The sequence below is a fragment of the Cyprinodon tularosa genome, unplaced genomic scaffold (assembly GCF_016077235.1).
Source record: "Cyprinodon tularosa strain WSP-4 unplaced genomic scaffold, ASM1607723v1 ctg197, whole genome shotgun sequence".
Taxonomy (NCBI): domain Eukaryota; kingdom Metazoa; phylum Chordata; class Actinopteri; order Cyprinodontiformes; family Cyprinodontidae; genus Cyprinodon; species Cyprinodon tularosa.
Window position 1 is genome coordinate 3,076,919 of NW_024038720.1, and position 24,349 is coordinate 3,101,267.

At 38.4% G+C, this 24,349-nt stretch overlaps 1 protein-coding gene across 1 annotated transcript in view; it reads right to left on the bottom strand.

Moving 5' to 3' along the window:
- Positions 1-1,414: 1,414 nt before the first annotated feature.
- Positions 1,415-24,349, bottom strand: part of cdh16 (cadherin 16, KSP-cadherin) — a 41,624-nt gene continuing 18,689 nt past the window's right edge. Inside the window, exons 10-18 of the mRNA XM_038283746.1 lie at positions 18,649-18,861; positions 18,188-18,264; positions 10,491-10,682; positions 6,001-6,242; positions 5,797-5,927; positions 5,438-5,677; positions 2,945-3,061; positions 2,125-2,241; positions 1,415-2,009 (exon numbers count right to left, since the gene is read on the bottom strand). Coding sequence (XP_038139674.1) covers positions 1,909-2,009; positions 2,125-2,241; positions 2,945-3,061; positions 5,438-5,677; positions 5,797-5,927; positions 6,001-6,242; positions 10,491-10,682; positions 18,188-18,264; positions 18,649-18,861 — 1,430 coding nt within the window. The 3' untranslated portion in view covers positions 1,415-1,908. The remainder of the gene's footprint in view (positions 2,010-2,124; positions 2,242-2,944; positions 3,062-5,437; positions 5,678-5,796; positions 5,928-6,000; positions 6,243-10,490; positions 10,683-18,187; positions 18,265-18,648; positions 18,862-24,349) is intronic.

Sequence of the window (24,349 nt, forward strand, 5' to 3'; positions counted from 1 at the left end):
GCTCTGTGAACAGCCAGCCTCTTTAGCGATGACCTTTTGTGTCTTGCCCTCCTTGTGCAAGGTGTCGATGGTCGTCTTTTGGACAACTGTCAAGTCAGCAGTCTTCCCCATGATTGTGTAGCCTATAGAACTAGACTGAAAGACCATTTAAAGGCTTTTGCAGGTGGTTTGAGTTAATTAGCTGATTAGAGTGTGGCACCAGGGGCCATCAATTTTGAACCTTTTCACAATATTCTAATTTTCTGATATGATGAATTTGAGATTTTCATTTGTTGTCATTTGTAATCATCAAAATTAAACAAAATAAACATCTGAAATATATGAGTTTGTATGTAATGTATGAATATAATATACAAGTTTCACTTTTTAAATGGAATTACTGAAATCAATCTACTTTTTCATGATATTCTAATTTTATGACCAGCACCTGTAAATAAACAGCATGATTTTTTCCCCCATTGAGATCTGATGTGTTTTCAAAGTGTTCCTTTAATTTTTTTGAGCAGTGTACTAGAAGATAAAACTCTTCTCTGTCCAAAATCTTTTGCTGTCTATGTGTTTTCTTCCCGGATTAACCTGTATTTTGTATTAACTTTAACCAGCTTTGCAATCTTTGATTAAGAAAGGTATCCCTAACACATAATGTTGCCAGCACAGAGTTTTATCATTGTGAAGTTGTATTCATGGAAATATGTCAATGTATGCATGTCTTTAAATTTGGTCTCATCTGAACAAAGGTTCCTCTTATGTTGCTGTGTCTGCTCCTTAGTTTATGTTTTAAAAGTTTCATTCAATAACAGCTTGTATGCCTTTTTTACTGTCTCCCTTCCATGAAGGCCAGATTTATAGTGTACATCTAGTTATTTTCCTGTGGCCAAGAAATTGAACTTCATTTTCATTTCATCACCAACATTATAAGTGCTGTGTTTTATTAGGGTTCAGAAAATGCAGAGATTCATTTGAGTATGGTTCATCCAAGACTCACTCAAATGGGATCATAGAAGTCTTAGTGCATAGTGCATACAAACCTTAGTTGTTTCAGAGAGCTTCACCCTTTGTCACTGAGAGGTTGTTGTTTCGCTGGCCAGTATCATTCAATGGACCTTCAGTTGTTGAGCTATTTTAGAAACACTTTGGTTGGGATATAGCTCAGCCCGCCTGTTAGATCATCTGGGTCAGGATTTGAAAAACCTTTAATAGAAGAGACTAAGGCATACAGCTAATGTAATTATAGACTTCTGTCTGTCTCATTTAATTAAAATTGTTTAAGTTTAGGATGTGTAAGGAGAGAGGGCTGCAGCTGATAAATCCAGAACAAGGCTCACATCTGCTATGAAATTTATAAACGGAATGAATGGACATAAAAGGTATTCAAACTAGAGGCTACAATGAAATGATACAGTTCTTTGCTGCTTCTGGCATAATTTATTACAATAAAAATGTGAAATTCCGCAAAATCGCATAAATTACTGTATTTTTCTATTCACTTGAGAATTCTGCTTAAGAATATACTGTAGTTTGAACTAAACAGAAAACCTCATCTATCAAATACATATTTCAAAGATTACAGAAGAGTTGGTGATAAACGAGCAAGTCAAGAGTTGCAGAAGTATAAAGTTAAACATTATAGATGCCTATTTTTAAGCTCCATAGATTCTTGTCATTCTTCACATTTTGCTAACATGGTTTTAGCGCTGCTTAGTAAATATTAAAAAAAACACATTGTAGAACAAAGAAACACATCTATGAAGATAGAAAAAGACAAACAAACTTCAATTGAGTTAAATGAAAAGGGACTTATGCACTGAATAGGGTTGAAATTATTAACTTTGACAAATCACAAAGGTACATTGCTGCAGATATACTAAAGACAGTGATAAAAATGTAATAATTGTCTTTATATACTAGTTAGATGGATATATTCAGTGGATCTCTCTCCTGGCTGCTTTTGCTTGGCTCTTTGGAGTTTTGATAGGACAATCTCACGAAAATAACGATGAGGATGATTCCTGCAATATGGCCATTAGATTTGTTTAATGTACTGCATTTTGAAGCATGAAATGTATGCATAAATATATTATTTTACAATTGAAAGTATATTTAACCTGAACCTTAACAGCTCACCTATGACTGCAAAGGTACCAAGCAAAGTCCCCACTGCAGACTGAATAGTTGGCATGCCCTGCAGCGGCTTGGCAGCTATTTTGCAGTTTCCTCTGATGTTGCAGGGACACACTGTTACTGAGTGGAGAAACATCAATTGTCAATCACTGCGACTACTAGTGACATTTTAAAACACACACCAATAATTCAGGAAAATAAAATATCTAAACTACTGAACAGATTGAAATTTGATTTAGGACTACATTTATTTTTAACTTAACAGACACATTTTTAAACTTTTTTAATACAATGTCCACATGAAAATACACTGTGTGAGACTGAGTTGGAAAAAATAATCATAGATATGAGATTGCACATTTCTCAATGGTTAAATGTTATAAATAAAACTGAAATTTTATCAGAATGAGAGAAAAAACAAGGTTAAGTTTAGGGTTAAGATCTTTTAACATTTATTAGATTACAAAGGAAGTAGTCAAATAAAGATGATCTTAGCATCAAACCCTGTTCTATTCTCTGCTTTCTTAAAAAAAAAATTATTCTTATTTATTGTTTTTTTGTTTAATGTATTCTTTAGATAATCCACCTTTAGAAAAAATAATTGAAGAAAACAAATATCATCTGATAATTTCTTCCTACGACTCTAAATCTTAAACTATGCATAAAGAATTGTGTTCAAATCAGGTGGCAGCAGGTTTTTAAATCGGTAAAAATAATTTGTTCCACTGCATAATTAAACAAAAACTGAAGCCAAGCTGGCATGCAGGAGTCTATCCCTATTGATTGTTTCAAAACTTTTTGTGAGCTGCAAAGTGATAAATACCTGGTAGGTTTATGAAGGTACTCCGAGGAGGAGAGCTGCTGTCGGAGATGGTGAAAGGGACCATGTAAACTTCAGGTGGCAGGTATGGGATGTTTAATGACAAGTTAGTGTGAGTATCTACAGAATAAGAAAAAACCCCACCAAAGATTAGTGACCTCAATAACACACTCAAGATTTTAAGCTTATGCAGGGCGAGTAAAGTATAGGTTACACTATCCAAACAATTCTTATTTCACAACCTTTTTAAAAGTAAATCTGAGGGATTAATTTTTGTCTTCCTACTTTGAGATCTTTATTACAAATTTAACTGTAAATATGAAGACACTTTTTACAAAAAAAACTTTTCTCACAATTTAGATGTCTCATGGATTAAATGGTTAACCTTAATGACCGTAAGGAAAACATTTCTTTTGACCGAAAGCACAAATCTCATGAATTTGTGTCTAAGATGATTTTTACCTGAATGCACTTCCATACACTACTCATGGAATGCTTACCTAAAAAAAGAGACTTGGGGCATAACGGAAAGACAAAATCAAACTAAATAGTATCTAAAAGATTTTTGCCTTTTCCTAGTAAATCAATTACTGTGCACCGGTTGTTCTGCTAATATCTCTTTACAAATATTCTTTTTGCAAAGGCTGTTTTGTTTCTTCTAACTGACAATTTTGTATTTTTAATCTGTGATATGCTTAGAGTTTGTTCTAGATTGAAAAAAAAATGGAAAGAGTTATTGTGTTTATGATAAGGCTCTGTAAACAGATCGCTTTTGTAAGCCAAAACATGTTCTATGCTGCATTGTTTTGTTTAGACACTTATAAATTAAGTATGCAAGCTCTGATGTCCCTATAAATAGTGTAGACCAGGCTATTAAAGGGCTTTAAAAAAAAACATGCATTTTAGAATGACCAGTCACTCAACTAAAAATAAATGATTTTCATAATAATTGCATTACTCTTTTTTGATTCTTTGAAATGTTATAGAGTATCTTAAGCGCAAGCAAATGGCACCTTAATAGCTGCATAGCCACACAGCAAACAGAGTGAGAGAGACAAATGGAGCTGTGAAGGGAGGACTGTGGAGCCTATTGCTTGTTATCTTATCTCGGTGAATCAGACTAAAACACAAGCTTGGCTGTATGACGTACAAACCGGGCCCTGTTAGAAGAAGCTCTTTATCAAGCTGTTTGAACCTTTATCTGAGAGACTTAAACTCTGTGCTTTCAACTTCCCATCACTCCTCCTTCATGTCCCATCTGTGAGGGAAGGAGCCACAACCTTCACAGCCTTTTCTCTAGAGGGTGAATGTGTGAGCACCTGTCTGCACAGAACTACTATATATACACATTCAGACATGTTGCAATGTTAGAGGGAGGCTAGATTAATTAATTTCTTTCAAGCTGACAAAGTTCATGCTGCTGATTATCTGAGTTTCTTTCTAAAAGAACTAAATCAAGTCCCCAATAAACTTCAGGTAAATGGAAATCTTTCACGTTTTCTATTAATTTCACACTCCTTCTCCTATAAAGAGGTACAAGCTTACATTTATTCGCATGAACATTACTCCTGTTACCAGGTGCAAGGCATTCTGGGAAAGGTCTTCTTTTAGCTCCCATTAGCTGTCAAGAAACCAGCGGTGACGCCAAAGAAATTACACAGAAGATATAATTACAGCTGGGCTCAATCAATACCAACAGGAACAGGAGAGTGAAAGAGAAACAGGAAAAAAAAATATCGAGAAGGAAGCGATTCAGTTTGAATCACTTAATGACAGACGTCATGGCTGTAATAGATGGAACTGAATGAACACTAACAGCTTACAACTGCACCGAGAGTTGATTTCATTATGGCTACTATTGAAAGTGGCATAATTTATCTTGATAGAAAAGGCAAATGGTATTTTGAATGTGTTAAGGACCAGATTACTTCATCTCTCTGGTTATTTAGATCTATAACAATCTGCTTCTGACAACATCATACCATTCACCTCACAACTGTCAACTGAAGCAATTTAAAAATCTGCATATCAGTGATACGACATTGCATTAATTCATTGCTAGATAAAAAAAATGTCTGTTTTCCAATAAGTGCACCTTAAAAGATTGTCTCCACCAATGAAGGCAGATCAGCTCCTTGTATATAGTTAGTTTCTTTTCATTTATAAAGCAAAAGATGTCATTAAATTATAAAAAAAAATCTATGATGTCATTCGGGTAAGTGCATTTATTTTGGTCTCTGGCTGGTTTTCACACAGTGCTTGAATATAATTAATGCTTCACCTGATGAGAAAAACATCCACTTAAAAATCTGATTAGAACACTTAACCTTAGCAAAGTCCTTCTGCCAAATAATAAGTATCCAGAAATAGCTTCTCCTAACTGAGTCATAAAACATGCTCTTCCTTTTCTGTTCCTTTCTCATCCAAGATTCAGGTGTCTTATACTAAAAGGACGTGTTTCCTGATCAGGTGAAGGTGGTTTTGCATTGTTCGAACCATTTATGGGTGTCAGCTTCCAGTTGTGTCGCACTGTTGCGTCACCCCGCAGTGAGAAATTAAGTCTTCCACCATGTTGTGGACCATCGCTGTCCCGTGAAGCCAGTACTAGAGCTTGGTCTTCCCATCGAGGTGTGCACAGGTATTTCCATGAATAGTCTCCAACCAGAACTGGACTATTGTCATTTACATCCAGGATTTGGACGGTCACCAGGGTGGATGCAGATAAGGAAGAGTTTCCTAGAATTAAACACAGCTGTTATAACAGAACAGGGTTGTGGAAATCCATTATTCACAACCTAGAAGATAAAAAGGGAAATTTTCTTCAATAGTATTAAAATCCAAGTCATCTATCTTACGTCCATCAACTGCAATGACCTCCATGGTGTATGTGCTGTTTTCCTCTCTGTCCAATGCATGCACAGTCTTCAGTTCACCTGAATATTTCCCAATTGAGAAGTATTTTTTGGTGTCTCCTTGAAGAGAATATCTTTAAAAAAGCATATTATATCCTGTAAAACTGGATATAGATGAATAAAACTTTCATTAACTAAATGAGTTACCTTATTGGGTGGGAATCAGGATCATAGCCTCGGATGGTGGCGATGACGCGGCCTGGTTCCTCCCCTTCTCTGACGGTCACCTCATAATGGCTTTGAGACAAAACTGGACCCTCGTTCACATCATCAACATAAATGGAGACTGTTGCTGTTGATAATGGGCCATATCGGCCACGGATCAGAGGAACTGGGTTCTGGGCACTGAGCACAAGTATGTACTCGCTCTCACGTTCAAAGTCTAACAACTGTGGGGACACGCATACGGTTGTTTAGTAAGATGTAGTTCTGTGTTAATTAGAATAAACACAAAATTATTTATAGTAATTGAGCAAGGTGATTAATATCTTAATTAGCAAGAAAATGAATAGCAATTCACTGTTTTAAATAGACATAGAGTTTTGTAAGATTGGTTTAAGAGCACACAACACTGTATTTTCCCATCCAGCAGCAGAGGGACACATTGAGGTCCCCTATGTCCACTCTGCTTATCTGACTTCCAAGAAATCTGGAAATTCTGGCTCAGTATCACTGTATTTTAATATAAACCAGATACAGTATCCTCACAGGAAAAAGCTTTAGTTTCTTCCTGTCATTTAACAAAACAGTTTCCATGATGCTGCATGTGTGCGCTGCTACACAAGATTTCTTCTCACTCCAAGTGAAAATAAATAGAGAGGGAAATTAAAGAATATAGCATGGAATACCTAAATAGTGAAAAAAGAACAAACCAATTATTAATAAAGCTTGATAGCATCCCTGTTCTTAAACAGAGGCATGATATTTAACAAAAAAAAAAAAAAAAATAGGACTAGAATTTTATATTTACAACTAAGAATGACCATAATCTGACTTGAGGAAAAAAAATGACTGTAAAATTCTGGATTTGTTTTGAGCTTTTCTGTTTAATGTAATGTGAAAACTGCAGTTTTATACTATTTAAACTATGATGTGGATATTTTTTCATATTTGAAAGATAAAAGGTCAAATTAAGTATAAAATAATTTAAAAGTAATCTTCTTTGACCTTTCCCAGGTATTTGATCTTAATTGTAATCTTATCTCCAATAAAACAGCATGTTAAACTGGCAGTGCCTGACATCATCTTGCTCACATCATGCTGAGTGTATCTCTGTTACCATGGAGAAGTAGTGCAAACCAAGGAGAATAGACAAATGCTGCTTCTAAATGGAAGTGACGCATCCAAAAGACTGCAGTAAGTATAAGACTTTCTGCAGGATTATCTCACACATTTGAACCACTGTATTACTACATCAGACGGATGATACAACTTTTGTTTTGCTCCAAGGCTAATTTTGAACCGGTTTCATGGTATTAGCACTCTCAGCTTTGCTGGTACTTAGTTGAGTTTAAACATCTGTTTTCCTTAAACATAATTTATTCCATATCTAGTGACTGCACTTATTCTGGTTTAATAAAAACCACATAAATCCTTTTCCCAACTGTAACCATTCAGGATCCGTGTATCATTCTTGTATGCTTACTTTAGTGAAAAGAGGAGACCAATATTATGCGGGCTAGGTGCATAAATAACATACTCTAAGTAGATGTCAGCACTCATTTGAAGGGTAGACTTACTAAATCTGTCATGATCTGCCATTCTGGACTTTTTGGTTCTGTTTAAGTTTTCTTTTTGGCTTCTCAGTTATGCTTTATTTTATATTATTCTGTGTTTTTGTCAAGGTTTATATCGTTTTTGAATTCCTAGTTTTACTCTTCCTTGTTATCTCTTTTCAGTATTTTTACATTGTTTATTCCTTGGTCTAGTTTTAGCTATAGTTGTTATTTCTCTTATGTTTAGATCATATTTTCCACAACTTTAGTTATCTCCAGTCCCTTCTCTACTAGCTTTTTCCCCCCTCTGCCATTCTTTGCTTTTTAGCCATTGGTTTTAATTCCCTTTTGATTCATTTAATTTATTTTCCAGTTTTAGTTAAGCCATGTTTACTCCTTGTTGCCCCTGTCCTGTCCCCTTAGCTGCTTCTGTCGACACCTGCTCCCAATAAGCTGATCACTCCACTCTTTGTTCTGTCTCCCATATATATACCCCTCTTCTGAAGTTCATACAATTGCTGGATTCTCTTAATTTTTTATGTATGTTCTTGCCAAGTGTCTCCTCGTTTTGGTTTCTAAGTTCCCTGCTAGTTCAGTCTGGTTTTATGCTTCTCTTGCCACCAACTTCATCATTAAAACTACAAGAAACCATCTCTGCTTCCGTCATTTGGGTCCTCTAAAAAAACCTGCCAAATCTGACAAAATCCTGTTCTTGTATCAATCTTGGCTGGCAGATCATAGCTACGGCATCCTTTTTGGAACGTCAAATTCCGACAACATTTAAATGCAAGCAATACAAAAAAATTAACACTCCTCATATGTCCCTTCCAGCTCTGCTAAAAAACTGAAGAATCAGAAAACAAGAGGGAGTAAATATAGCATGATTTTTGGTGTGCTAAACACGCAGAGAGAAAAGTAAAGACATGGGACCTTGATGTGCTGCTTTATAAGATATTTTAAACCACTACATGTTGTCAGACTGATTCTGTTTGACTGATTTCTTTATTATACGAAGTAATTTTACATCGCCTTCTGAAGTTATCGTTTTCTAACCCTAAAATGTGTTTGAGAAACCAAAGTATTTAAGTGTTAGAACAAAAGACTTTGTTCTTGTTTGCATTTTGTTTGCAGTTTATCTTTTTTAAATATCAATTACTTCATCCATCGTCTATATCCGATCTGCATCACCAGAAAGCTGGTGTCTATCTACTGCTATTATTTAATAAGAGGCAGTGTATATACTCAACATGTTTACCCACACATCCATTCAAATTATTTAATTTAGAGAGACCAATTAAGCTAACACTCATGCCTATGCACTGTTGGAGTAAGCCAAAGTACCAAGACAGAACAAGTGCTCTCACAAAAGTTTTTAACTCAACAGCAGATCTTATACGAGAATATGAACCCAGGACCCAGTCTTTACTGTTTTTGGGGGGATATGGTGTCACTGGTTTTTATCAAGTAAAATCCAAAATTAAATTAAATGTAGACCACATTTTATCTCAAACATAGAGGGATATTGGTTCAATCTGTGCACTTAGAAATGTATACCAGAACTCTAAATTACAAGCATTGCTTTTGTTCAATGGTTGTCTAAAATAGATTATCATAAATTCATGGTTTTCCTATTAGGCAGGGAGAAATGTCAATGATATCTATTCATCTTAGCACCTGTTGTTCCATCCCCAAGTTTCTGGTATTTGGGAAAAACAAACGTCAACAACAAAAGGATTACAAAAGTGTGGAAGTAGTTGACAGCTGTTAAAAAGAAAGTATCCATGCTGATATTCTGACAGTTTTGGCATAGCCATGGTAACCACCAGTTACAGTGAGGGCTTGAACATAGAGGGAGACTGTTTCATTTTGTAACAGTGGAGTAATTTTTGCAGTTTCTTTTGCCAAACATCAAAGTGACAGGTCTACCCACCTACCGGCAGTATTATCTTAAATCGAAGAATGAATACCATATGCAGTCTAATAAAATTATGCTTTCTTCAGTTTGCTTCATTTTGATGGATAGCTGTCGTATTGTGTGCAGTGATAGAGTCAAATGACCACTATTCTATGCAGACATGCTGACCTCACACTATAACTTTGTATTGTAATCCTCTTGAGCTTCTCTCTGGAAAGTCTGTAAGATTTAACTGAAACCACATTAAGTTAAATAAACAACTGTAACCCTTGAAGTGACATGCATTATTAAAGGGATATCTAACAAGGTCACAGTTAGCTTTAAACACAAGCATTATAAAAGATAACGAGTGACATCATCCCTGCAAAAAGAACATGTCTCCTCTGCTCATCTCCAATAGTACATCAAGCTCCATTTTTAGTTTTTTAAAGTCTGCTTCATCTCAGGCGTGCACACGTGACACACAGTTAAATCAAATTTAAACTGTCTCCAGCAGCAAGGTTGAAAATAATAGGCTCCTTCATGACCCACTTACAGAAAGCAAACCATTAGAGCAAACACACAAACACACGCAGACATGCACTCATTCTGGCAAGTGTGTCTAAAATGCCCTGCAGGATTATGGGAGTCAGGCGAAAGGGTGATGCACCCTGAGGACAGCAGAGATTATTGACTAAAGCATTCCATTAACATTGGTACAGCCTTTTTTTTTTTGGTACCGGATTTATAAGGGCTACTCTATTGTTTATTGTATTCTTACAGCTTTCTTGGAATCTCTCAAATGGACTTCTTTGATTTTGATTTTCAACCAAGATCCTTTTATTTTACTGGTATTGTTACCCTGGTGTCTCTTATTAGTTCTTAGTGTGCTGCTCATGTAAGCCACCATGAAAAACTTGTCCTTGACATAATCTTTGTGCATTTGTAGCCTTTGTTTAAACAGAACAATGCAAAGCTATTATAATATAGATATATTGTGAGTCTGCAGGACAAACAGGACTGTTCACCTTTGAGAGAACGAGTGAAACTTCATTGGTCTGCCTGTCTGTCACCAGTGTAAAGACATCCTCCTCATTACCAGACTCTAAATGGTAGTCCACCTGCCAGCTGTCCCCACCTCGAACATCCGCATCCCTTGCCAACACAGCTGTAACTGTGGTTCCCACAAGAGCATCCTCCGGAATGTGAAATGGCCCATACTATTGAGGGAGAAAGTGGAAAAAGGTTGTTAATAAATACTGATTGAAATGCCTTATGTTTTTCCTTGTAGAAGACCAATATATGATACAAAGAAAATAAATAATGGTAGAAATTCTGAAAATTCATAGGAAAGGTGTTCTAATACCACCTTGGCAGCGGCATAAAGCAATCTATATGTTTTTTAATGGGTTATTTAAATATCTGCCAGTGTTTCAGTAAATTAAATAACCTTTGATCAGTTCAAAACCAGTTTAGATCAAGACAAGCCAAAAAATCCAAACATTTTGCTTGTTTAAACTAGTGTTGCACCAATACCAGTATACCAGTATAATATCCCCGATACTGCACTAAAAGGGTGGTATCGGTATTGGCGAGTACCAACAAATAGGGCACCGATACCATTTTGAGAGCCAAAAGTTTATTCAACTATTGTCACCGATTCCAGGTAGGCAATAAAAAGTTCTACTGGATTCACTTTCTATTAGTCTTTTTTCCTGCTTCACAAAGGTAGGCAGCAGCTTGACAAAGCCATGATGGCAATTATTTTACATCCAAGTAGTATACAGTTTTTCATATATACACACACACATCAATTTCAAACAGATGGTATCGGTATGGTATCGGCATTGGCTGATACTGCACAGCCAGGTATTGTGTATCAATATCGGGGCCAAAAAATGGCATCAGCGCAAACACTAGTTTATACCTTGACTGAAAATCTCTATAATCCTAAAATGGATTAACACTACTGTAGGTCAGAACAACAAAATGACTTTTTTTGTTGTGGGCAGCTTGCTTTCACAACGTAATTCTTTTCAAGAGAACAATAAATTGTAAACATAGTAATAAGTCTTACAATCAATGCTTCTCATAGACAGGCATGACTGGGGTGCAATAAAACACAGACCCAGAGAAGGAGGAAAACTACTGTGGGAATCCTGGGTGGGGCATCTGTGTTTTGTTTAGTGCTAAAATAAAAGCTGCAAAATTCTTGAGATTGCTAAGAGCAGCTCATGCAATGCAGGTTCCATGATCTTTCATTTCAAATTTTGGAATGTCATCAGAGAACATGACCTGCAAGCCAGATGTTACCTACGGCATCTTGGCAGCTCTGCTGCCAAACAACAAATGGCCTATTAGGTATGATTTCAGTAATAGGTTTACTGCTATGGTTGCTTGTTAAGTTCAAAGAAATGTGGAGATTTTTTTGCTGGTATTCAGACAGAAAAGCCAGTCCAGTTGTTTGGAGGTTTAAAAAAAAAGCAAAGAAAGCTCAGGACTGGAACAGGTACTGAGTGAAGTCAGATTAGATGTGGAGCATAAAAAAGTACAGTATACCAGAAAAAACTGCATATACTTTACTTGTATATATTTGTTTACATGGCCTTTTAGTGTTTGCAAGCACAGATTGCAGGTCAGTGACTGCCCATTTTTTTGCTGTGATGAAATATAACTGTATGTGATAATATGTTTTCCTCTCTCTTGGCTTCCTGGTGCTAAATGACCTTTATTCACCAACTTCTCTGTGTTTAGACAGCTATTTAATCTGCCACTCACAGATGTCCTCCAGTGGAGCAGCCATGCCTGTGATCTGGCTGCCCCATCCGCAGCACTGCTGATCCCAATCCTGTCACCACTCTCCTCCCACCCCAAACCTCCCACCCCACCGCAGCACTGCTTTCACATTGCTATGGAAAAAGCTGCTCTCCTCAGGCGTGACCTGCTCAAGAGCATTTTCCACTTTTGTGTTAGTGTGTTGTGTGTGTGTTAGTGTGGCGGTGCTAACCATTATGGGACCAGGAGTTCATCTGTTTTAACAGCTGTAAAACAGGTACTCAGCAACGTTTACAAGACATAAATTTGAGAGGGCATTGCCATAAAAATACATTAATGACGGACTTTATATCAAATGAATGACTTTATTAAGCCTAAGCTGCTTTGTATAGAAGTGTTTATTTGTACAACTTGCCTTTACGGTTACAGACTTTCTTAGCAGTAAATCTCATAGCATTGTGGAGCCGTTTATTTCTCCTTAATATGACCCCAATTTGTAATGAAATTGAATGTATGTATTGAGCAGCAGACTTGAGTTGGACGGTAATGATGAAGACCTTTTTAAACCTTCTCTGCAAGATCCCAACGGATTTTTGGTGGAGACAGTGTAATGATGCTTCATTTTGAAAACAAGGCTAATCATCATTCAGCACAATCTCAATACGAAAAGATATGATAAGGTTCAGAATCCATGTTTTGAGGAAAAACTTTAACCTTTAAGATTTAAATGATAGTACCCACAGAACAAGGTTTATTAGAAACTATCTGAGCAATCTGGGAGAGGGTAAATTGTAACAGCTTAAAACCAACCCTACTGAAATCATGTAGGGGATGATGTGACAGTGACCAACATGGTCACATTAGCTGTTTTTTTGTGACAAATACTGAATGAGGAATTCAGTTCTTTCCCAAAGTAGTGGGCGTCCATCACTGGGTAGCATGAGCCAGGCTGTTGTGGCTTAATAAAGTTCCTAATCTCTGTACACAACCCCCTATTGGCCAAGGAGATATATCAATAAATGACCAATATGTCCTTAAAACCTTAGTCGTCCAACAATCAAATGTAACAGAACATTAGTCCATGGAGTTGTTTAGAATTGGCATAGAACATTTTTCACCTCTGTAATTTAACCCACACCTGTTATCATATAAACATGGAACCACTTAAAGGAATGTAAAAGGATTTTACATTGAAGAAAGATTTGTGGTCAAGAATCAATAGTAAAAACGAAGAGGCAAATCAACCACATAATAATTTCAGCTAATTCTTGATTTGGGAAAATTCAATCTCATTTAGTTTTTGGCTTGATTTAAACAGGTCTTGTTTTCAAACGAACTGATGGTGAACAGAAAATAAATAAATCAAACTATGTCATCTATAATCCAGTTTTGAGGTCAATTTGAGCTGGAATCATGTTTAGAAATCATTTAAGCCTCTCTTCACTTATCAGGCTTGAGGCACTATGTTTCCTTCTACTCTGGACATTATGCTTGGCATCTATAGTAGATATTTGCGGGTGAACATGATCCAAATTGGAAGGAAGTCAGGATGGCCAAGCCATCCAAGGTACTGTGTTAAGGTTGCAGTCTCCAATAGAGGCGTCGGTTCGCATACCACTTCTGACAATGTGTTTTTAGGGGAGTGATAGCCTAGAGTGAATTAATTCATTATACAGATCGAAATGGATTTAAAAAATGTATCGTTGATGCAGTTATTTTGATTTTTTTTATACATACTAAAGTTCTAAGTGGGAACCTTTGTATTCCCTGTTTCTTGTACATACCTTAATTCGGACGCACAAGCAAGCAGTATCACATGTGTTAGTCCACTTAGGGCATTCATGCTCAAAAAGCATCTCAGTGAAATGGAAGGTACACTGTAACTATGGTTCTGTTAACTCCGGGATGACTGCCAGTCACACCAGTTACTAGGAACTTCCCAAGACCATAAATAGACACAACGCTCAGGTGAACTACATCACGTACATACCTCTGTTTAAATTAGAACCTAACTTTGGGCAAGCTTGATGCACAGACATATATATCCGTGGGGTTCACAGTCACTGGCAGCGAGGAGAAAATGAAACAGGACTCATGTTGGTAGCACACAATTTGCTCATGTTAATGTCAGCGTACCCAGTTGCATCCAGCACACATCAGCCGCGCTTACAAGCTTTAGAGCCCACAAACACGTCATCTGAAACACTAAATTTACTTATAGCTAAAGAGGTTGCAACATGGATTGATTTTCTTAGTGTGGTAAGATACACAATGGGTAGGATACCATTCCCAGACTCCTAGGCAAAGGTCATGTGTGCTGACCAGTCACCAAAGGGGTATATCCTCATCATTACTCAGACGCATAGTGACAGGACCCCACTGTCCCATTATTAAGTGGCTCAAGGAAAAATGTAGCCTTAGTGGCATAAATGTTTCAAATGCACGAAATGTTGCATTTTCAATAGCAACATCTTTTCTGATTAAAATGTAGTCAATTGAAAGTAATTAATTACAGACCATGTAATTACCTCCATTAAAAAATCAACTGAGTCCCACTACTAAAAAATTCTTCCAAAATCTCTTTTTGTTTTACACTTGTGTAAACAAAAATGAAAAATAAAATCTGTCTAAGTCTAAGTCTACTACTAAGTAGATATAATTTAATATGTATTTTATTTAAAGGGGTCATAGAATGATTATATAGGGTATTTGGTGCTGATCCTTAAGGTCTCTGAATAGAGTGTGTAACATTGGTTGGGCCGAAAGTGGCATATTTGCTGTTCTATGAGCCCTAAGGCAAGCCTGGTTAAAAGCCCTAGAATGAAACGACAGGTTTTCTTCCTTTAATGGCATGATTATGAATATTTAGATGAGCTAATTGGTTGGTTTACAATGAGTGAAGCTGCTGAGCAAAGACGCATCATAGCAACAAGCATTCACTCACTGAAACATTGAAATTGTTGATATGGTAGGGCGACCAGGCGTCCTCTTTTTCCTGGACATGTCCTACTTTTCATAACAAAAAAATGTTTGGGGGAATTTCAAAATCTTCCGGGATATAGGTCGACTACAGTGCAGTACGTTGTTGAATCCCACTGGCACTCGAACCGAGCCGTCAGCTCAAACTTTGCAGGGATCTTCTGATAGACAAAAATAATCCATGCCTGTCGAGTCTTTAGATCCATAGGAAGACTGTGAATAATTTCCCCTTTTCCTTTTCCGGGAACACTGCATTTATGCCCGTGGTTCTGGCTGATTTTCAATAGAGAAACTGCCTGCTTTGTAATTCTTGTAGTAATAAACCCAACTGTAGCCTAAACAGCTAAACTAGTGTCTTATACCTTCGCAACCTCTATTCATGTTCTTGGGCCAGTGAACCAGTGGGCTGGTCTGTATGTAGATTCCGGGGCGTGACAAAAGTACAGGCCAGAATTCGCCCGTTTTATGGTGGAAATTTGGAATTGTGAGATTTGCATAGAAAGGAGGTGTCGATGGGGTTTGAACTTCTCTGTACGTCCCACTGAACTATCGTTATTCATCTATGACAAGGTAAACTCGGTCTTGCATTCTATGACCCGTTTAAAGTAAAAGATGTCATCTGGTTTATTTTTGGTTCCAAAAAGCTGAAACAACAATGCACAAAAATAATCCGCAGTGCAATGACCAAAACAAAAAATCAAAAACACAGACATAAAGATATCAGATTTTAACATAATGTAAACGAACAGTTACTTGAAAACTAGTAAAAAAAAAATAATTATTAAAGTAATCAATTTAAAATAAAATGACTGTTTCTTAAAAACATGTAAATCTATGTGACTATATGCAAACCCTCAATATATAAATATAATGACACTACATTTACCTACACATCTCACCTTTTCCTGTTACCGGGTACTCTGATCTTCCTCAGTATTCCAGCCTCTCTTTTAAACCCATGCTTCCTAACTTTTGTGTACCTTTATTCAAGATGTCTCTAATGGCCAATGTTTTTGTTTATATTAATCACTGTCCTACTCAGTCTTCCTTGTGCTGCTCAGAATCAAATAGTTACTTTTAAGTTGGAGTTTGGAAAAGCACTACCCTGCAAATGTAACTGTACCAGGGAGAGTGAAGGCTTTCTGAAGAGCCATCCAAATAGTTGGGAACATTTCACTTATTTTAAGAGAGGTAAGTAAACAGTTCAAATAGGATCATCTGTGAATTGGGAAATTCTGGAAGGTTTTTCATCTCTGTAGCAGGTGCACTCTGGCTGTTCCCCAAAGAAAGGTTTGTCTCAGATAAAACTACGCTGCTCATTCCTTATCTTTGCATCAAGCTAGCCCAAAAGATCAGTAAAAGTTTTCAGTTTTTTGACATATATAAATAAAGGTTTTTATTTGATCAAATATGTTATATCAACAAATCATTAAATTGTGGGGCGTTGTTTCCAAAGTCATAGAAAAAATATGATAAATATAATAAATACATGTATACTGTTTACTTGCTCTTGGGGGCCTCCTAGTTGCCCGATGATCCCAAACAGTTGTTTAGTCTTTGGCCGAGCCTTCACTCACTGATCAGTTTTTCTCACACCGCCTTATTCCCAATCACTTCCTCACTTCTTTTAGTTTCTATGTCTTCCTTCTGTTCATGGAAGGTATATTATCTGTTCCCCTGTCTCTTTCCTGGACCTGGATCATTGATAAGGCTTCAGTTGATGTTCTTTTCACACTGTGTGTCTTTCTTTCTCATAAAAAGGGCAATTCTGTTTGTTTATTTTCTGTGTTCTCTTTGTACAATCGATCTTCACAGCCATTTAATGCAGATAATGGCTTACACTGTTTCTGGTTGTGAAGCAGAATTTAATCTGCTGAAAGGGAGTCTCTTCTTTCCAGTGTCACCACTTTCTTGCTCAGAATGAGTGATAGCTGCAAAGTCAATGATACGATGCAATCGATTGCAAATCCCTAGATCAGGCATGTCCAAAGTCAGTCTTTGAGGGCCACTGTCCTAGAGGTTTTCAATGTTTCCAGCTTCATTACAAATAATTCTGCTGACTGCAGTTTAGCAAAGGCCTGTTAATCAGCTATCAATGTAAATCAGCTGTGCTGAAGCAGGAAAACCTCTAAAACCCGCAGGGTAACAGCCCTCAAGGACTGACTTTGGACATGCCTGTCCTAGACAGCATAATATTGGGTTTCTAAAATATTGAATGGGAATGTATGGTCAATAATTTGGCTAATTTAGATTAAATTTATAGAAATTCATACTTAGAATCAAAGGACTTCTGACTGCCTCTAATTTGGACCTGATAGTCTTGTAAATTGCCACAATATATTTTTTGAAAACTAGTAATATGTTATTTTTCTAAATGCAAATGTATTAAATTGCAAAATTTCCAGTCAGTGCACATTCATTGCTTCAAACAAAAAATGTCTTCATAGCTCTCTGACATCGAACCACTCCCCAATTATCACAGTGTGACTGCTCTCTCACATAATTCTCAACCAGCATGGCTTTTCAGGCTTTTGCTCTATTACTCTGGCCCATTTGAGGGCAATTTTGTTTCTCAGCAGCAAAAGGAACAAAAAAAGAGAGAAGCTATTTCTGAGTGTGTTAATAAATGTACTGAATCTAATTTAATAAGAGAATTAGCTAAAAAAGTACCAGTGGAATCACATCTGAAGAGAAATATTAATCAGAAAAAACTCAGAAAACATTGTGTACTTAGAGAAAAAAAGAGCTACAGACCTAGCAACCACCTCTTGCTCTCTGCCAGGAAAATGAGATCTGTGACAGTCAAAGTGCTTTCTCAGTCTACGGCTCTGCAGCCACTTAGTCATGCCAATGTTTTCCCTGCCATTTCATCAGGTTTTTGTTTACGAAGCCTTCACAAGCTGCAGTACAGAACAGGAGTATGTCTTAAGTTTGGTGTACATATGTGTGTGTTCAGTTTGTACAGCCATACCTCATGCTGGGAGAAGACCGGTGGGTTGTTGTTTTCATCTTGAACCGTCACAACCACGGTGCAGGAACTGTTTAGACCTGCCAGGGACATGATCACAGCTTCCGTTAGTGACTCAGGGTCAGCCATTCACACAAATAAAACATGCAGAAAGAACATCTAGTACCTTCCATCACACCCTGAGTCCCTGAGTCAAGGAGATCACATCATCAGTTACCCCAAAGGGTACATCTATACATTCATTTACCCAAATGTGTCAACCGAGCCACTAAGGCTACGTCTGTTAAATTAAAATATTCTGAATGTGAAATATATACTCTCTCTATGAACTGACCATCTGGAAATCTCTGTTTTTATCTTCCTTTTGTTCATGTTCCTTCATAGACATAGATGTAACTCTGTTGCTTTTATGTATGGAATAACATTTTCTGACCAGAGCTAAAGGAAGGCTGGTTAGCATTCACCTTTTGCATCCTCAGCAGTGATGGTTAGGGTGTATTGAGGTGCTGTGCCCTCCATACTGTCTGCCTGGACAGAAATGACACCCGAGTCCCGGTCCACTCTGAAAAGGGCGCGAGGACTTTCTGGAATTTGCCCGACCAAACGGTAGAAGATCCGAACGTTGTCTGTTTTAGGATCATCATTGTCGGCGGCCTGAACTGTAAGGATTTCTGTTCCTGGGGAAATAAATGAGGAAGGAACAATGAATGGGCATCCTGATGCACCAGGAATTTCTGGGAGGAATTTGTAAGGAGTCCTGAGACAGACTGGCGACCTGTCCAGGGTTTACCCTGCCTCTCCCACATATACTGCCAGAGGCACTCGCCCCACTGCGACCCTGACAAGGACCAAGTGGGAGAAGATGGGTGGATGAATTTCTAAGGAATTTTAGACAGCTTTCAAACTTCTAATAATCTTAATATTTTTTACAGAAATCCAATGGAAAACCTAAAAATGAATAATCTTTGCCTGGAAACGTTTCACTGTCTGCACTATGGTGCACACTTCAGTAGATGAATGGAACATGGGTATAATAATAACCTCCTCATTTATAACTCACTCAGTGATTCTGTTTAGATCAACAGATTGTGCCATCTAATTCATTTCCCAGAATCAATTTGTTTTAAAGGCATAAAAAAAGCTTTTATGCCCTTAGCACATATGTCCCAACATATTCAGGGTGCTTTTTATGATCCTGGAGAAGAGTGTGGGTGCTTTCCCAGCATCTTGGCAAATCTCCCACAACCCTTTCACAAAAGCTACCCGTGCTTTTAACACAGTAACAGCACTTCATCCACTGCTGCTGAATATTCCAAATAAAGATAAAAACTGGCAGTTAGTTATTTTCATTCATCATGTTTTTTTAAGTCTTTAACTTATCATTAAAACAAACACTCTAACTCTACCGTGATCCAACAAAGCTGAAATATTTCAAATGCAAAGATAATTTTGAAAGACTCAAATGATCTATTTGCAGGAGTTTAAAAACAACAAAAAAAGGTTTTTTACATCAATTTATACTTCCAACTGGTTTTGGACATTTTGGACATTTTGGTTGATCCTGTTTTAAAATCTCAGCAGGGGCCTTTCTGTATGGTGTTTGCATGACTCTACTTTCTAAGGTTTTCTACGACTATCCAATAATATCTTTGTGCGATGAAGAGATGCTAAAATGTCCTTTAGAGTTAGCAGATACACTATATTGCCAAAAGTATTTGCTCACCCATCCAAATTATTGGAATCAGGTGTTCCAATCACTTCCATGGCCACAGGTGTATAAATTCAAGCACCTAGGCATGCAGACTGTTTTTACAAACATTTGTGAAAGAATGGGTCGCTCTCAGGAGCTCAGTGAATTCCAGCGTGGAACTGTGATAGGATGCCACCTGTGCAACAAATCCAGTCGTGAAATTTCCTCGCTCCTAAATATTCCACAGTCAACTGTCAGCTGTATTATAAGAAAATGGAAGTGTTTGGGAACGACAGCAACTCAGCCACGAAGTGGTAGGCCACGTAAACTGACGGAGCGGGGTCAGCGGATGCTGACGCGCATAGTGCGAAGAGGTCGCCAACTTTCTGCAGAGTCAATCACTACAGACCTCCAAACTTCATGTAGCTCAAGAACAGTGCGCAGAGAGCTTCATGGAATGGGTTTCCATGGGCGAGCAGCTGCATCCAAGCCATACATCACCAAGTGCAATGCAAAGCGTCGGATGCGGTGGTGTAAAGCACGCCGCCACTGGACTCTAGAGCAGTGGAGACGCGTTCTCTGGAGTGACGAATCGCGCTTCTCCATCTGGCAATCTGATGGACGGGTCTGGGTTTGGCGGTTGCCAGGAGAACGGTACTTGTCTGACTGCATTGTGCCAAGTGTAAAGTTTGGTGGAGGGGGGATTATGGTGTGGGGTTGTTTTTCAGGAGCTGGGCTTGGCCCCTTAGTTCCAGTGAAAGGAACTCTGAATGCTTCAGCATACCAAGACATTTTGGACAATTCCATGCTCCCAACTTTGTGGGAACAGTTTGGAGCTGGCCCCTTCCTCTTCCAACATGACTGTGCACCAGTGCACAAAGCAAGGTCCATAAAGACATGGATGACAGAGTCTGGTGTGGATGAACTTAACTGGCCTGCACAGAGTCCTGACCTCAACCCGATAGAACACCTTTGGGATGAATTAGAGCGGAGACTGAGAGCCAGGCCTTCTCGTCCAACATCAGTGTGCGACCTCACAAATGCGCTTCTGGAAGAATGGTCAAAAATTCCCATAAACACACTCCTAAACCTTGTGGACAGCCTTCCCAGAAGAGTTGAAGCTGTTCTAGCTGCAAAGGGTGGACCGACGTCATATTGAACCCTATGGATTAGGAACGGGATGTCACTTAAGCTCATATGTGAGTCAAGGCAGGTGAGCAAATACTTTTGGCAATATAGTGTATGTGACTCGATAATTTGTCTCAACTGTTAGCATGTAGGCCATGTGATGGACTGGCCACCTCCTAAAGTTACTTCCAAGTAAACTAAAATCAACTTTGTCTTCTCACCACACATACAGGTGCTGGTCATAAAATTAGAATATCATGAAAAAGTAGATTGATTTCAGTAATTCCATTTAAAAAGTGAAACTTGTATATTATATTCATACATTACATACAAACTCATATATTTCAGATGTTTATTTTGTTTAATTTTGATGATTACAAATGACAACAAATGAAAATCTCAAATTCATCATATCAGAAAATTAGAATATTGTGAAAAGGTTCAAAATTGATGGCCCCTGGTGCCACACTCTAATCAGCTAATTAACTCAAACCACCTGCAAAAGCCTTTAAATGGTCTTTCAGTCTAGTTCTATAGGCTACACAATCATGGGGAAGACTGCTGACTTGACAGTTGTCCAAAAGACGACCATCGACACCTTGCACAAGGAGGGCAAGACACAAAAGGTCATCGCTAAAGAGGCTGGCTGTTCACAGAGCTCAGTGTCCAAGCACATTAATAGAGAGGCGAAGGGAAGGAAAAGATGTGGTCGAAAAAAGTGTACAAGCAAGAGAGATAACCGCACCCTGGAGAGGATTGTGAAACAAAACCCATTCAAAAATGTGGGGGAGATTCACAAAGAGTGGACTGCAGCTGGAGTGAGTGCTTCAAGAACCACCACACACAGACGTATGAAAGACATGGGTTTCTGCTGTCGCATTCCTTGTGTCAAGCCACTCTTGAACCACAGACAGCGTCAGAAGCGTCTTGCCTGGGCTAAAGAGAAACAGGACTGGACTGCTGGTGAGTGGTCCAAAGTCATGTTCTCTGATGAAAGTAAATTTTGCATTTCCTTTGGAAATCAAGGTCCCAGAGTCTGGAGGAAAAGAAGAGAGGCACTTCATCCACGTTGCTTGAAGTCCAGTGTAAAGTTTCCACAGTCAGTGATGGTTTGGGGTGCCATGTCATCTGCTGGTGTTGGTCCATTGTGTTTTCTGAGGTCCAGGGTCAACGCAGCCACATACCAGGAAGTTTTAGAGCACTTCATGCTTCCTGCAGCTGACCAACTTTTTGGAGATGCAGATTTCATTTTCCAACAGGACTTGGCACCTGCACACAGTGCCAAAGCTACCAGTACCTGGTTGAAGGACCATGGTATCCCTGTTCTTAATTGGCCAGCAAACTCTCCTGACCTTAACCCCATAGAAAATCTATGGGGTATTGTGAAGAAGAAGATGCAATACACCAGACCCAACAATTCAGAAGAGCTAAAAGCCACTATTAGAGCAACCTGGGCTATCATAACACCTGAGCAGTGCCACAGACTGATCGACTCCTTGCCACGCCGCATTGCTGCAGTAATACAGGCCAAAGGAGGCCCAACTAAATACTGAGTGCTGTACATGCTCATACTTTTCATGTTCATACTTTTCAGTTGGCCAACATTTCTATAAATCCTTTGTTTTTATTGGTCTTCAGTAATATTCTAATTTTCTGATATGATGAATTTGAGATTTTCATTTGTTGTCATTTGTAATCATCAAAATTAAACAAAATAAACATCTGAAATATATGAGTTTGTATGTAATGCATGAATATAATATACAAGTTTCACTTTTTAAATGGAATTACTGAAATCAATCTACTTTTTCATGATATTCTAATTTTATGACCAGCACCTGTACTGTCCATCACAATTAGCATAAGTGAAAAAAGTAATGAATTCTTGAATTCTGATTTGAAGTTTGTCAGTGTTTGTCAGTTATTGTATATGCCACATCCACTTTCCAAAAGTAATCTGACCTTCAAATTAGACTGACACCTCAGTCTCACATTGGACTTAATGCTGGTCCAGTGTTATTTAAGTAAAAGTCAGGAACAGTGGTAGTGCAAGGCTTAAAGTGCTCATCTGTTGTACATCCTGTTTTTATAACCTGTTGTTAAATTTGTTATATTATGTTGGTTATGTGACTATGTACACTCACCGGCCACTTTATTAGGTACCCCATGCTAGTAACGGGTTGGACCTCCTTTTGCCTTCAGAACTGCCTCAATTCTTGGTGGCATAGATTCAACAAGGTGCTGGAAGCATTCCTCAGGGAGTTTGGTCCATATTGACATGATGGCATCACACAGTTGCCACAGATTTGTCGGCTGCACATCCATGATGCGAATCTCCCGTTCCACCACATTCCAAAGATGCTCTATTGGATTGAGATCTGGTGACTGTGGAGGCCATTTGAGTACAGTGAACTCATTGTCATGTTCAAGAAACCAGTCTGAGATGATTCCAGCTTTATGACATGGCGCATTATCCTGCTGAAAGTAGCCATCAGAAGTTGGGTACATTGTGGTCATAAAGGGATGGACATGGTCAGCAACAATACTCAGGTAGGCTGTGGCGTTGCAACGATGCTCAATTGGTACCAAGGGGCCCAAAGAGTGCCAAGAAAATATTCCCCACACCATGACACCACCACCACCAGCCTGAACCGTTGATACAAGGCAGGATGGATCCATGCTTTCATGTTGTAGACGCCAAATTCTGACCCTACCATCCGAATGTCGCAGCAGAAATCGAGACTCATCAGACCAGGCAACATTTTTCCAATCTTCTATTGTCCAATTTCAATGAGCTTGTGCAAATTGTAGCCTCAGTTTCCTGTTCTTAGCTAAAAGGAGTGGCACCCGGTGTGGTCTTCTGCTGCTGTAGCCCATCTGCCTCAAAGTTCCACGTACTGTGCGTTCAGAGATGCTCTTCTGCCCACCTTGGTTGTAACGGGTGGTTATTTGAATCACTGTTGCCCTTCTATCAGCTCCAACCAGTCTGGCCATTCTCCTCTGACCTCTGGCATCAACAAGGCATTTCCGCCCACAGAACTGCCGCTCACTGGATGTTTTTTCTTTTTCGGACCATTCTCTGTAAACCCTAGAGATGGTTGTGCGTGAAAATCCCAGTAGATCAGCAGTTTCTGAAATACTCAGACCAGCCCTTCTGGCACCAACAATCATGCCACGTTCAAAGTCACTCAAATCACCTTTCTTCCCCATACTGATGCTCGGTTTGAACTGTAGGAGATTGTCTTGACCTTGTCTACATGCCTAAATGCACCGAGTTGCCGCCATGTGATTGGCTGCTTAGAAATTAAGTGTTAACGAGCAGTTGGACAGGTGTACCTAATAAAGTG